Source organism: Bos indicus, chromosome 22, assembly GCF_029378745.1.
Source record: "Bos indicus isolate NIAB-ARS_2022 breed Sahiwal x Tharparkar chromosome 22, NIAB-ARS_B.indTharparkar_mat_pri_1.0, whole genome shotgun sequence".
NCBI lineage: Eukaryota > Metazoa > Chordata > Mammalia > Artiodactyla > Bovidae > Bos > Bos indicus.
Genome location: NC_091781.1, coordinates 56,334,504 through 56,346,943, shown reverse-complemented (window position 1 = coordinate 56,346,943; position 12,440 = coordinate 56,334,504). Strand labels below are relative to the sequence as shown.

The following is a 12,440-nucleotide window of genomic DNA, read 5'->3' as shown; positions in this document are numbered from 1 at the left end:
CTCAGGCGCCCCGTGTCCCTTACCTGAGCTCCGGAGGCAGGTGCGTGCTGGAGGCGATGCGACCGTGGACTGCTGGTGCCCGGGGAGGGGCGGGGGAGGAGGGCGGAGAGGTGGCCCCGCCCCCGACGGGAGGGGCGGGGCCTGACGCTGGGCAGGGCGGGGCCTGAAGCTGCGCTGGGGGCCCCAGGTTCACAAGCTCACCGGCGTGGCATTCCTTCCTAAGGTGCCGTCGGCCCCCGGTCTTCCTGTCTGATCTGACTCTTACCCCGGTATGCCAGAAGGGCAGATGGGGCGGGTGCACCCCTAGGCCCCTGTCTCCTCCTCCCCTCGGGGCCATGGCCATGCCCTCTAACTTCAGGACCTGTCGCACCACTCTGGCTGTGTCAAGCTCCATCCTAGGGCCGCCTCTTCCCTGCCATGGGTGAGGTTGACTCAGGGCACAGCCATGTGGGCCAACCTGATGCTCCCCCGAGGACGGAGGTTAGACCGGCAGCAGAAGAGGAGGCCCTAGGCTCAGTGTTGCCTTGAGAGACTCCTGTGAGTGGGGCTGGCAATGCCCTCCGGTGGTGAGGAAACTAGGCAAAGGCTAGAATATCTACTGACTTGTGGATCCCAAATGGGTGGGGGGTGGGGACAGACCTCTCAAAGTTGAGGCCAGAATTAACTCCAGCTCAGCTTGCCTCTCTCACTCACCTCTCAAACACTCTGGAAGAAGTACAGTAAACAAGTCCTTCCCTGCCCTGGGTAGCAGCCTGAGGGAGACAGGCCATGACAATCTCCATGAAGGCAAGGCCCAAGAAGCTGGGGGTTCCCAGGAGGGCTTCCTGGAAGAGGAATCATCTAAGCTCAGGAGTCATCCTTGGAATCATCCTTGACTCTGCTCTCTCATACTCTGGTTCTGACTTCTCTGGAAAACCCTGTTGGCCCTCCCTTCAACATATTCTGAATCCAGCCTCTTCATGCCATCTCCTTGCAACCACCCTGGTATCCACTAGTCTCTTTGCTCCTGTCCACCACCCACTATCTGTTCTCATCAGGGCAGCCAGAGGGATCTGGTTAAAACCAAGTCAGCTCATGTCCCCCCTCTGCTCAGCACCCCGCCAGGACGCCCCCCTTACTAACTTCTATTCTTACACAGCCCTGTACTATGTGCCGCCCACTCCTTGCCCTCTCTGACATTAATTCCTATGACGTCCTCTCTCACTCTGCCCCAGCCACCCAGGAATGTGCCCTAAACACTCCAGTTAGGCCCTCCCTCCTCAGGGCCTTTGCCCTGGCTGTTCCCTCTGCCTAGAGTGCTTTTCCCAGACAGCCACCTTGCTCCTTCCCTCACTTTTTCAGGTCTCTCTAGCCAAACATCACCGTTTCCAAGAAGCCTTCCCTGACCACCCTGTATATAGTAGTAACCACCAGCACCACCTTTCTCTTGCATCCTGCTTTACTGCTCACCATCAGACACGCTATTTTCTTGTTATGTATACCTCCTTCTTATGTGTTTCTTAGTTTCAAGATCTGGAACAGTGTCCAACATGTAGTAGGCGCTCGATAAATTTTGTAGAATGAGAGTGACCTGAAAGGGTAGCCCAAGATGCATTCCAAGGGTGCAAAGGTTTAGAGGTAGAGGGCACCAAGTGTGCAAAGGTTTAGTGGTAAGAGGCACTATTGTGTTGAGGACCTGCAAATGAATTCAGTAAAGTGGGAGAGTGGGGGGCTTGGGGGTTAGAGGAGGGGAGAAGGGAAAGAGAGAGAGGACTTGGAAGCCACATCAAGGAGATCAGGCATTATCCTGAGGGTGATGGGGATACGATCAAATCTTACGTTTCAGACCAATGATTTGGCTGCCGTATTGTGGACTGGCAATTTGAAATATTGAGCTATTTCAAATCCTGAAAGATGATGCTGTGAAAGTGCTGCACTCAATATGCCAAATTTGCAAATATGCAAATTTGGAAAACTCAGCAGTGGCCACAGGACTGGAAAAGGTCAGTTTTCATTCCAATCCCAAAGAAAGGCAATGCCAAAGAATGCTCAAACTACCGCACAATCGCACTCATCTCACACGCTAGTAAAGTAATGCTCAAAATTCTCCAAGCCAGGCTTCAGCAATATGTGAACCATGAAATTTCAGATGTTCAAGCTGGTTTTAGAAAAGGCAGAGGAACCAGAGATCAAATTGCCAACATCCGCTGGATCATGGAAAAAGCAAGAGAGTTCCAGAAAAACATCTATTTCTGCTTTATTGACTATGCCAAAGCCTTTGACTGTGTGGATAACAATAAACTGTGGAAAATTCTGAAAGAGATGGGAATACCAGACCACCTGACCTGCCTCTTGAGAAACCTATATGCAGGTCAGGAAGCAACAGTTAGAACTGGACATGGAACAACAGACTGGTTCCAAATAGGAAAAGGAGTACGTCAAGGCTGTATATTGTTACCCTGCTTATTTAACTTGTATGTAGAGTACATCATGAGAAACGCTGGGCTGGAAGAAGCACAAGTTAGAATCAAGATTGCTGGGAGAAATATCAATACCCTCAGATATGCAGATGACACCACCCTTATGGCAGAAAGTGAAGAGCCTCTTGATGAAAGTGAAAGAAGAGAGAGAAAAAGTTGGCTTAAAGCTCAACATTCAGAATACTAAGATCATGGCATATGGTCCCATCACTTCATGGGAAATAGATGGGGAAACAGTGTCAGACTTTATTTTTTTGGACTCCAAAATCACTGAAGATGGTGACTGTAGCCATGAAATTAAAAGATGCTTACTCCTTGGAAGAAAAGTTATGACCAACCTAGATAGCATATTGAAAGCAGAGACATTACTTAGTCAACAAAGGTCCGTCTAGTCAAGGCTATGGTTTTTCCAGTGGTCATGTATGGATGTGAGAGTTGGACTGTGAAGAAGGCTGAGCTCCGAAGAATTGATGCTTTTGAACTGTGGCGTTGGAGAAGACTCTTGAGAGTCCCTTGGACTGCAAGGAGATCCATCCAGGCCATTCTGAAGGAGATCGGCCCTGGGATTTCTTTGTAAGGAATGATGCTAAAGCTGAAACTCCAGTACTTTGGCCACCTCATGTGAAGAGTTGACTCATTGGAAAAGACTCTGATGCTGGGAGGGATTGGGGGCAAGAGGAGAAGGGGACGACAGAGGATGAGATGGCTGGATGGCATCACTGACTCGATGGACGTGAGTCTGAGTGAACTCCGGGAGTTGGTGATGGACAGGGAGGCCTGGCGTGCTGCAATTCATGGGGTCGCAGAGTCGGACACGACTGAGCGACTGAACTGAACTGATTGTGGATTGGGGGGCAAAACACAAGGGGCAGAATCCTGGTGAGCTGGTGCAGTGGCAGGGGTAGAGAGGACTAGGGACAGGGGCGCAGCATTGTGCAAAACAGTGGCCACCAGCCATGTGTGGTTATGCAGCCTTTAAAATGTGGCTGGGCAGAGTTGAGATGTACTATAAGTGTAAAATATATAGTATGATTATACATTAATTACTAATATTATATATTAATTATGTATAATATATTTATATGAATATATTTATATATTTATATACATTATACTATATTATATTGATATATTGATATATATTATATGTTATAATATAGTATTATATATATTATATATCTTCTATGATATAATATATAATATCTACATATAATATACATTTATCATATATAATATGTGATATACATTATATATCATATATATGATATACATTGTATATCATATATAATATCTATATAGGTATATCTATCTATATTATCTATATATATATATTAAATATATTATATATAAATTTTATAAATATAGTATATATATTATATATCATGTATAATATTATATAATATATAATATATATATTTATTTAATTATATAATAATATATAATTATAATGTATATTGTATTTATATATTACTATACATTATATATTATATATATTTTATATACATAATATATAATATAGTAATATAATGTATATTACTATAATAAAATTATATATTTTGATATATAATATATAATAATTCTTATATATAATATATATATCCATATATACACATATAGTGAATATGTGTGTGTGTGTGTGTGTGTGTTTTTGGTTTTTTGGCTATGCAGCTTGTGGGATCTTAGTTCCCCAACCAGGGATCAAACCCAGGTCCTCAGCCGTGAGAGCCCAGAGTCCTAACCACTGGACCACCAGGGAATTCCCTCACAATATATTGCTATTGGACACTGTTGATTTAGAGGGGAGAATTGAGAGGGCTTGGTGGCTCTGGACTGTGCAGGTGAGGGAGAACTTTGGTCTAATTGCAAGTCTCCTCTCCCCTCTAATTGCTCCTTTCTGATGAGACCATGCAGTCCAGTGGCAGAGAGAACTGGCCAGGAGAGAGCCAAGAGGGTTAGTTTCATCTCAGCACAAGGACACACACAAGTCATATCTTCACAGTAAAAACTATCTAGAAATGAAATAGGTTGACAGAATAGGCAATGAGATCTCCGTCCCTAGAAAAATGAACTTGAGAGCCACCATTAAGCAAGGGGAAGGAAGTTGAACTAATCAGTTGTCCTCAAAATGTGGTCCCTGGACCAGCAATATCAGCATCACCTGTAACCTTTTTAGAAAAGCAAACTCTTGAGTCCCATCCTAGTCCTAATGAATCAGAGACTCTGGAGGTGGGAACTGCAATTTGTATTTTAGCCACCCTCCAACATGCCGGGTGAGTCTTGTGCTTGCTCACATTGAAGAACCAATGGACTATGTTATACTTCCTACCACTGAAAGGTTTCAGTGACTGGCGCGTAGTAGTGCCCATAAGACCCAGTCAATGCCTCGTGTTTACTATCTTCTACTTCCAGGTGGTTCAGTGGTAAAGAAACTTCCTGCCAAGCAGAAGACGCGGGTTCAATCCCTGGGTGGGGAAGATCCCCTGGAGAAGGAAGCGGCAACCTGCAGTATTCTTGCCCCGGAAATTCCATGGACAGAGGAGCCTGGCAGGCCACAGTCAATGGGGTCGAAAAAAATGAACGGAGTGACATCCTGTCCCTCACAATGGAGTGACTACACAGTACAGAGCAGTCCCAGGTGAGGGTACTTCCCCTCTCTGAGCAAATAAGAGTTGACCTCCGGAAGGTTGGATGGAGGACCTCCAGGCATTTCCTACCTCTCTGCCGTGGGCGGATCTCCAGGGCCATGACAGAGCTGCCAGAGGCATGAGGGAGTCCAACTTAGCTCCATCCTGAGGTGACCTCACTGCTGTGTGTATGTCGGGGGAGTGATTCATGGGACAACTTCCCACCATCCTGTGGGCACAGCTGACAGCCCCGGGGAGCTAGCTCAGCAGCTGAGCGTGGCATCCGGCTTCCCTGCATTCCAGAACTGACAGCCGGGGTGGGGGGCCCCCTGACTCAGCAGGCACGTGAACTCTGCAGACAGCAGTTACACAGCTTGACAGCTTGGCCTCAGTCTCCACATCCGTCACAGTGGGGGAGACGGCTGTCCCAACCCATGGTGAGATTATTTGCATGAAGTGTTCGGGGCGGTGCCTGGACCAGCCCTTCCTAGGCCTTGACACTCTTGTAATGAAGCTCTGGGATCCCTCAGGCGGATGGGAACTCCCCAGAGACTTCCTGGGTCTGGTCTGAGAGTGATGCCCTGTGGGTGTAGGGGGCTGGAGAACATGCCCCTACTATGAACACCCTGGAGCCTGGTTCTTTTTTAAATTGTCATTAATAATTAATTAATTTGTGCTGGATCTTTGTTGCCACACGGCTTTTTCTTTAGCTGTGGTGTGCAGGCTTCTCGTTGCGGTGGCTTCCCCTCTTGTTTCGGAGCACGGGCTCTAGAGTGTTCGGGCTTCAGTAGTTGCAGCGTGCGAGTTCCAGAGCACAGGCTCAGTGGTTGTGATGCACGGGCTTGCTGGCTGTGTGGCATGTGGGATCTTCCCAGATCAGGGACCGAACCCGTGTCTCCTGCGTCAGCAGGTGGATTGTTAATCACTGAGCCTCCAGGGGAGCCCAAGCCCAGTTCTTGACGTGAGTTTCTACTTACTCACCAAATGGATGCCTCTGACGGCAGGGCCTGTCTTAATCATTTTCAAACATTTCTTAAATGAATGCTCTAAACAGGAACTATCGCCCCATTTCATGGATGAGAAAAGTGAGAACCAAAGGAGTACGGGACTGCTCAGGGTGACATAACAGATATGGCCAAGTCGGGACTTGAACCCAGGTTTCCCCAACTCCAAAGGCAGGACTTTTTTCACTGCTCCATGGAGAAACTCCAACCTAACCTAGCTTAGAAGCTCCTGTATGTGTCAATCTACTTTTGAAGAGGTAGCCTCTGGCCTTTGCAATTCCATATTCTTTAAGAAACAATGGGTGTATTTGATGCAATCTGAGATGGAGTTGAAAATAGTTCTACATCTAGATTAAGCCTGACTCACCCTGGGCCTCCAGGCCTCAGTTGTTTCAAATATGGAATGGGCCTGTGGAAAACCTCTGCAGCTGAAGGCAAAAGTTGGACCTGGTCATTTTGAGAGCCCTCTGACTCTCAGACACCAGTGTCTCAATGCCCCCCCTAAAGAACAAAGACAAGAGCTAAAATTGTTTTGTTTTTTTTTTCCAAAAAAGGGGGTGGGTGGACTTCCCTGGTGGCTCAGTGGTAAAGAATCTGCCTGCCAGTGCAGGGGAAACGGATACCTGGTCCAGGGAGATTCCACGTGCCATGGAGTAACTAAGCCCATGCTCCACAAGAGAGTAGCCCCCACTCCTCGCAACTAGAGAAAGCCCTCGCAGAGCGCTGAAGACGCAGCACAGCCAAAAATAAATAATAAATAAAACAGCGTGTACTCGTCAAACAAATTTAAAGAGGTGGGAGGGGTGAGTGGTGAAAAAGTCCACCCTGGGACATTCTGACAAATGCAAAATATGGGATTCAGACTCAATTTAGGTGGCTTTTAATTTCTTTTTTAAGCAGAACGATCCTCTTGACAAGTAAACTTTAAGGCATTCTATCAGATCAGAGTGGACTTCTTTTTAGCTGAAGTGGGGGTCCTGGGGCTATCGATGGGAGCACCTGCTCAGCGTCACCTTGCAGGGCTATCTTGAGGGCCTACTGTGAGCTACTTTGTGTCCAGCACACAGCTGGAGCTTTTTAGAAGGGGCAGGATGCATTTCGTGTGTCTGTGCCCCGTACAGGCCATCCAGAAGGCAAAATCTATGAAGTGCCGTAGTTGTAGAAATCGGAGCCCAGTGAATCTTGTGAACACCCTTCTAACAAACGAATTGCCAACAGACATCTTTAACACAATCTGGGAAACTTGAATATGGACTAAATATTCGATTATTTAAAGGTTAGTGTTATTTTTGTGAGGTATGATATTGGCACAGCAGCTATGTAAAAATGTCATCTGTTGGCATGGCAGGCTGAAGCAATTCCTGGTGACAGGACATTGGGTCTGGGATTTGCTTGCTTAAAAGCACTCCAGCTTTGGGGAAAATGTGGGAGGGGGAGACAGGAAGGACAATCAACCGACGTGAAGAACAGCAGAAGCTAGGGGATCATACGCTGGAGTTTATTATATCAATATTATTCTTTCTACTTCCGTGGACATTAGGACGTTTCCATAAAAACAGTCTTTGAGCATGCAGTGTTACTGAACTCACCTGGAGAAAGGCAGTCTCGTCCTACCCTAGTGTCCGAACTGTGGCTTCCATTGCTTTATCTGAAGCCTGTATTTAAGCTACTGGGTATCAGGAGACTCCCGGCCGGAACTGTTGCTGCAAAATTTCCAACTGTGAATTGTGTCAGCCTTGGTCATCCTGTCCCATACTTGCTGTTGGGTTTGCAAGTATAGTTCTGTGCTTGAGGAGGTAGTCATAAAGTTCTTTTAATAAATGTGCAAATCGTTAACCTTTATGATGAATAAAAAGAACAGAAAGAAGAGAGGAGGGAGGGAGAAAGGAGCGGGGGAGGAAGGAAATAGGGAGGGAGGGAGATTTTAAAAACGGCTTTTGAGATCATCTTCCGATCCAAGACCCAAATGTTTGGAACAGTCTCACCCATGCTGGAAGGACACAGTGCCTTCAGCCTGGGAATTCTCCTAAGAGCTCTGGGCAGTGACACTCCTGTGAGCAGTGTCTAACTGGGCTCAAGCCCAGGTAGACGTCACAGGACACACCTGTCCTGCAGGTATGAGGAGCGGATGCAGGGCACCCTATGATGGAGCCTGAGACTGTGAGGATACAAGCATGCGTGTCTGGAACACTGGCCCGGATCTCTGCCTGGAGGATGTATCTGCTCCTCAAGGCTGGGCTCACACTTCCCATCTCTCTCCTCTGTTCCCACAATCCTTCCCTCCGCCATCCGACTCAATGTGCGTCTCCTCTACAAGCTGTAACAATAATAAAAACAACTGTGCCTGGCATTCAGCCAAGAGCTTTTCCTTCTTGTGTGGGTGCTATTATTTCCATCTTATAGATGTGGAAACTGAGGCTCAGAGGGGCTGAGCCACTTGCCCGAGGTCACACAGCTAGAGGCGACTCAAATTCAGCTCTGTCTTCTCACAAAAGTAGTTGTTCTTCACCACATCTTAGTTTCCCTCCATATCCCCCCTGTGTTTAACAGCCCGGCTCTTTGGTAAAGACTGACGAAAACTCAGAGCTTCCCAGGTGGAGATAGGGATAAAGAACTCATCTGCCAGTGCAGGAGATGTAAGAGGAGCGGGTTCGATCCCTGGGGTCGGGAAGATCCCCTCAAGGAGGGAATGGGAATCCACTGCAGTATTCCTGCCTGGAGAATCTCATGGACAGAGAAGCCTGGAGGGCTACAGTCCATGGGGTGGCAAAGAGTTGGACACAACTGAAATGACTGAGCACGCACAGATGAACATTCACCGCTTGGCTCCTTGGCTCCCCCTACAGGGCTGGAGCTGCCCGCCTAGATCACTTCCCAAAGATGTGACAGAACAAAAAGATATAACAGAACAAGAGTTTAACCTTGTTTGCTTCAAGCCCAGACATTTTTCTCCATCCCGGAAAGAAGTGGTTTAATATTATAAACAGCCATAAAGTGATTTAGTGTTATACATAGCTTGTGGTTGTTGGTGTTTAGTTGCTAAGTCATGTTCGACTCTTTGCGGTCCCATGGACTGTAGCCCGCCAGGCTCTTCTATCCATGGGATTTCCCAGGCAGGAATACTGAAGTGGGTTGCCATTTCCTTCTCCAGGGGATCTTTCTGACCTAGGGATCGAACCCACATCTCTTGTGTCTCCTGGATTGGCAGGCGGATTCTTTACCACTGAGGCACAAGGGAAGCCCCACATGTGACTGGTGGCCATCGTATGGGACAGTGCAGATACAGAAAATTTCCAGCATTGCAGTGCTGCTCTGGAGCCCAGAAGCCCATAATAACAGGTACCCAAGAAGTGTGTTATCAAATAAAGATTTCCTTTATCCCCTTCTTACAAGGGTGAGGCGATCATAGCTCAGAGAGGTTGTGTCATTATCCCAAGGCGTCACAGTCAGAAAGCAACTTCGTGGGGATTTGAACCCAGGGTTGTCTTGCACACACGACTCACTTTTCCAAGAGCCAATAGCCTCCTGGCTGTTTAGAGAATTTCTTTGTGTGTGTGTGTGTGTGTGTGTAATAAAGTTTTATTAAAGTATAAAGGAGATAGAGAAAGCTTCTGACATAGGCATCAGAAGGGGGCAGAAAGAGTACCCGCTTGCTAGTGTTAAAAAATACAATTGATTATATCTATATCTATATCTATACATGTATATATTATTTATTTAGCTCGGGGGCTTCTCAATGCAGTGGCTTCTCTTGCTGCAGAGCGCCGCTCAAGAGCAGTTGTCCCACAGAGGCTAAGCTGCTCTGAGGAATGTCGGATCTTCCCTGATCAGGGATGGACCCTGCGTCCTCTGCATTGGCAGGCAGATTCTTAGCCACTGGACCACCAGGGAAGCCCTGGAGAAGTTTTGCTGCTCTACCTGTTTTCCTATAGATCCTGCCACCCTGAGCTTGTACCTACCTGAGGAGAAACTGTGCCGCTTCATTTAAGAATTGTTGCCCAGTCTGGGGTCAGTCCTGATTCCATCCCAGATTGACTGGCTGTGTGACTTGCAGCAAGCCCCTCTGCCTCTATGGCCTCAGTTGCGTTGGGTGTAAGATGAAGAAGCCGGCCGTGATGTCCTGGGTTGAATGAGGCAGGCAGAAGGCCTGGTGCGACAGGGTACTACTCCTCATACCCTGTCTGGCTTTGGGGTGGGCCGCATGGGAAGTGCGCTGGTTGGCTTGACCGACAATAGCAGCTCCTGTTTCTGGAATGCCTGCAGATGAGAAAGCTGAGGCTTAGAGAGGTCAAGTAACTTGGCCAAGGCCTCACAGGAGCAGAACTGACCGAGGTGGGGGCTCCCACCTAAGACTCTCTGGTCACCGTGACTGTGTCTCGCTAGCAGGATCCAGGGTACCACGGGGAATTGTAGGGAGGAGCTGTCCGCTGAGGGGTGGTGAGCTCCCCGTCCGCGGGAGTGTGCAAGCGGTGATGGGCCCTCGGCTGCTACAAGGACGCCGGGGAGGGATCCGCGAGCCCCTCGGCGGGCCCCTCCCGCCTCCCGCCTCCCGCCACCCGCCTGCCACTTGCTGCCTCCCGCAGCGGCGGCCGCGGCCGCGGCGAGCGCGGCGCCGGCAGGCGGGGCGGGGCGGGGGCGGCTATTTCTGTCCGCTGAGCGCAGCCAGCGCGCGGCGGGGGAGGGGGCCCGCGCCGCCATATTCCCTCCCGCCGGCGGCCCCGCGGCGCAGCCACCATGAGCACCGCCGCCTTCCACATCTCCAGCCTCCTGGAGAAGATGACGTCCAGCGACAAGGACTTCAGGTGCGCCCGCGGCGGGGCTCCGCGCCGGGCCGCCCCGCCCTGAACCCCCGGCCTTCCCCTCCTGGAGCTCCGGTCCTTGCCCCCCGGGACCCTGCAGCCCCCGCCTCGCATCCCTCCCGGAGCTCCACCCCGCCCCCCGAGACGCCCCCTCCCCGCCTCTGCGCCCCGCTCCGGAGCTCGGGGCTTGGGAGGGCGCCCCTTGTCCGCGGATCGCTGCCCGGCCCTCTCCGGGACTCCAGCCCAGCTGCGATTCCCACCGCGCAAACTTCAGCCCCTGCCTCCCGTCCCACCGCTCGGCCCTCGGCCGCCCCGTGTCTCTACTTCTCCTCTCTTGCGTTTCTGCCCAAGCCCGCATTTCTCCGCGCGTGCCACGGGCCCCGGCCCTCCTCTTCAACCCACGCTGAAGCCCTCGGCCTCTCCTGCCTCCTCCTCTCCGCATTGAAACCCGTTCCCTTCCCGGGACTCCAGCCCCCAGGGCTGACTTTTTCACTGGAACCCTCAGCTCAGCCCCCTCTCAGCGACCTCACCTCCACCCCCGCACTTCAGAGGGGTAACCTTTCCCCTTCCCTCCCCTCGCGGGTTTGCTCCGACCCTGCCTGCGGGAGGGGGCTGGGCTGAGTGGCTTTGCAGACGCGGGTAGGTGATGCTTCGGATGGGGGCTTCTACGTTTTTGTGGGCCACTCCCACAAAAACTCCAACCCCCTCCTCCTCTGGGGAAACTGAGGCCCAAGGAGGGGAAAAAGGGTTGGCCCATGATCACGGAGCCTGTTCTGGACCCTCTGAGCTATAAGAAATTTTCAAAGGAGATAGCCACGCCTACCCATTGAGCATTCGGTCAGTTACCCCATTTTACAGATGGGGAGAGTGAGGCTCAGAGGCAGAAAGGGCTCAGGTGCGGTCACAGAGTTAGGAAGTGGAGAATCTGCGTCCACATCCAGGTCAGTCTAACACAGAGGATGAGATTTCGGCAAGGCTGTCTGATTCTTGACTAGGGAGGAGACTGAGGCCCTGCCCTCCTGCTCTGACCCCCGCCTTCAGCAACTCATTCTTCCACAGCCCCCCTTTAGTAGACACCCCGCTTTAGTAGAGCCTCAGAGCCACAGTCCTGGGTTCAGATCCTGCCTCCAGTCATTTACTGGCGGTATGATTTCGGACAAGCTGCTTAATCCCTCTGAGTCTCAGAAGCTCTGTGAAATGGGATAATAGCAACTCACCTGGAGGGTTGGTGTGAAGAGTTAGCTATATGTGGGATGCTGGCACCAGGTGAATGCTTAATTTGTGGTTGCTGTTTGGTGGCTAAATTGTGTCTGACTCTTTTGCCACTGCGTGAACTGTAGCCCGCCAGGCTCCTCTGTCCATGGAATTCTCCAGGCAAGTACTGGAATGGGTTGCCATTTCCTTCTCCAGGGGATCTTCCCGACCCAGGGGGTCGAACCCGCATCTCCTGCATTGGCTGACGGATTCTTTACCCCTGAGCCACCAGGGAAGCCCCAGGAACACTGTTGTGATCCTGTGCATATCAGAAGGCTGCAGCGTCTCTTTGCTCTGGGC

General features: G+C 50.0%; 2 protein-coding genes across 10 annotated transcripts in view; one reads left to right on the top strand and one right to left on the bottom strand.

The window, feature by feature from the left end:
- The window catches only part of TMEM40 (transmembrane protein 40), a 44,556-nt gene extending 44,422 nt beyond the window's left edge, over positions 1–134 (bottom strand). For 7 of the 9 annotated variants that reach the window (XM_070776910.1, XM_070776914.1, XM_070776913.1 and 4 more), the window contains exon 1: positions 24–134. The gene's annotated coding sequence lies outside the window, so the exon portion shown is untranslated. The remainder of the gene's footprint in view (positions 1–23) is intronic. The other 2 variants (XM_070776918.1, XM_070776911.1) reach the window with 2 other exon arrangements.
- A 10,603-nt stretch (positions 135–10,737) lies between these two features.
- CAND2 (cullin associated and neddylation dissociated 2 (putative)) overlaps positions 10,738–12,440 on the top strand; it is a 28,427-nt gene continuing 26,724 nt past the window's right edge. The window contains exon 1 of the mRNA XM_070776901.1: positions 10,738–10,889. Within this exon, the coding sequence (XP_070633002.1) occupies positions 10,822–10,889 (68 nt within the window). The 5' untranslated portion in view covers positions 10,738–10,821. The remainder of the gene's footprint in view (positions 10,890–12,440) is intronic.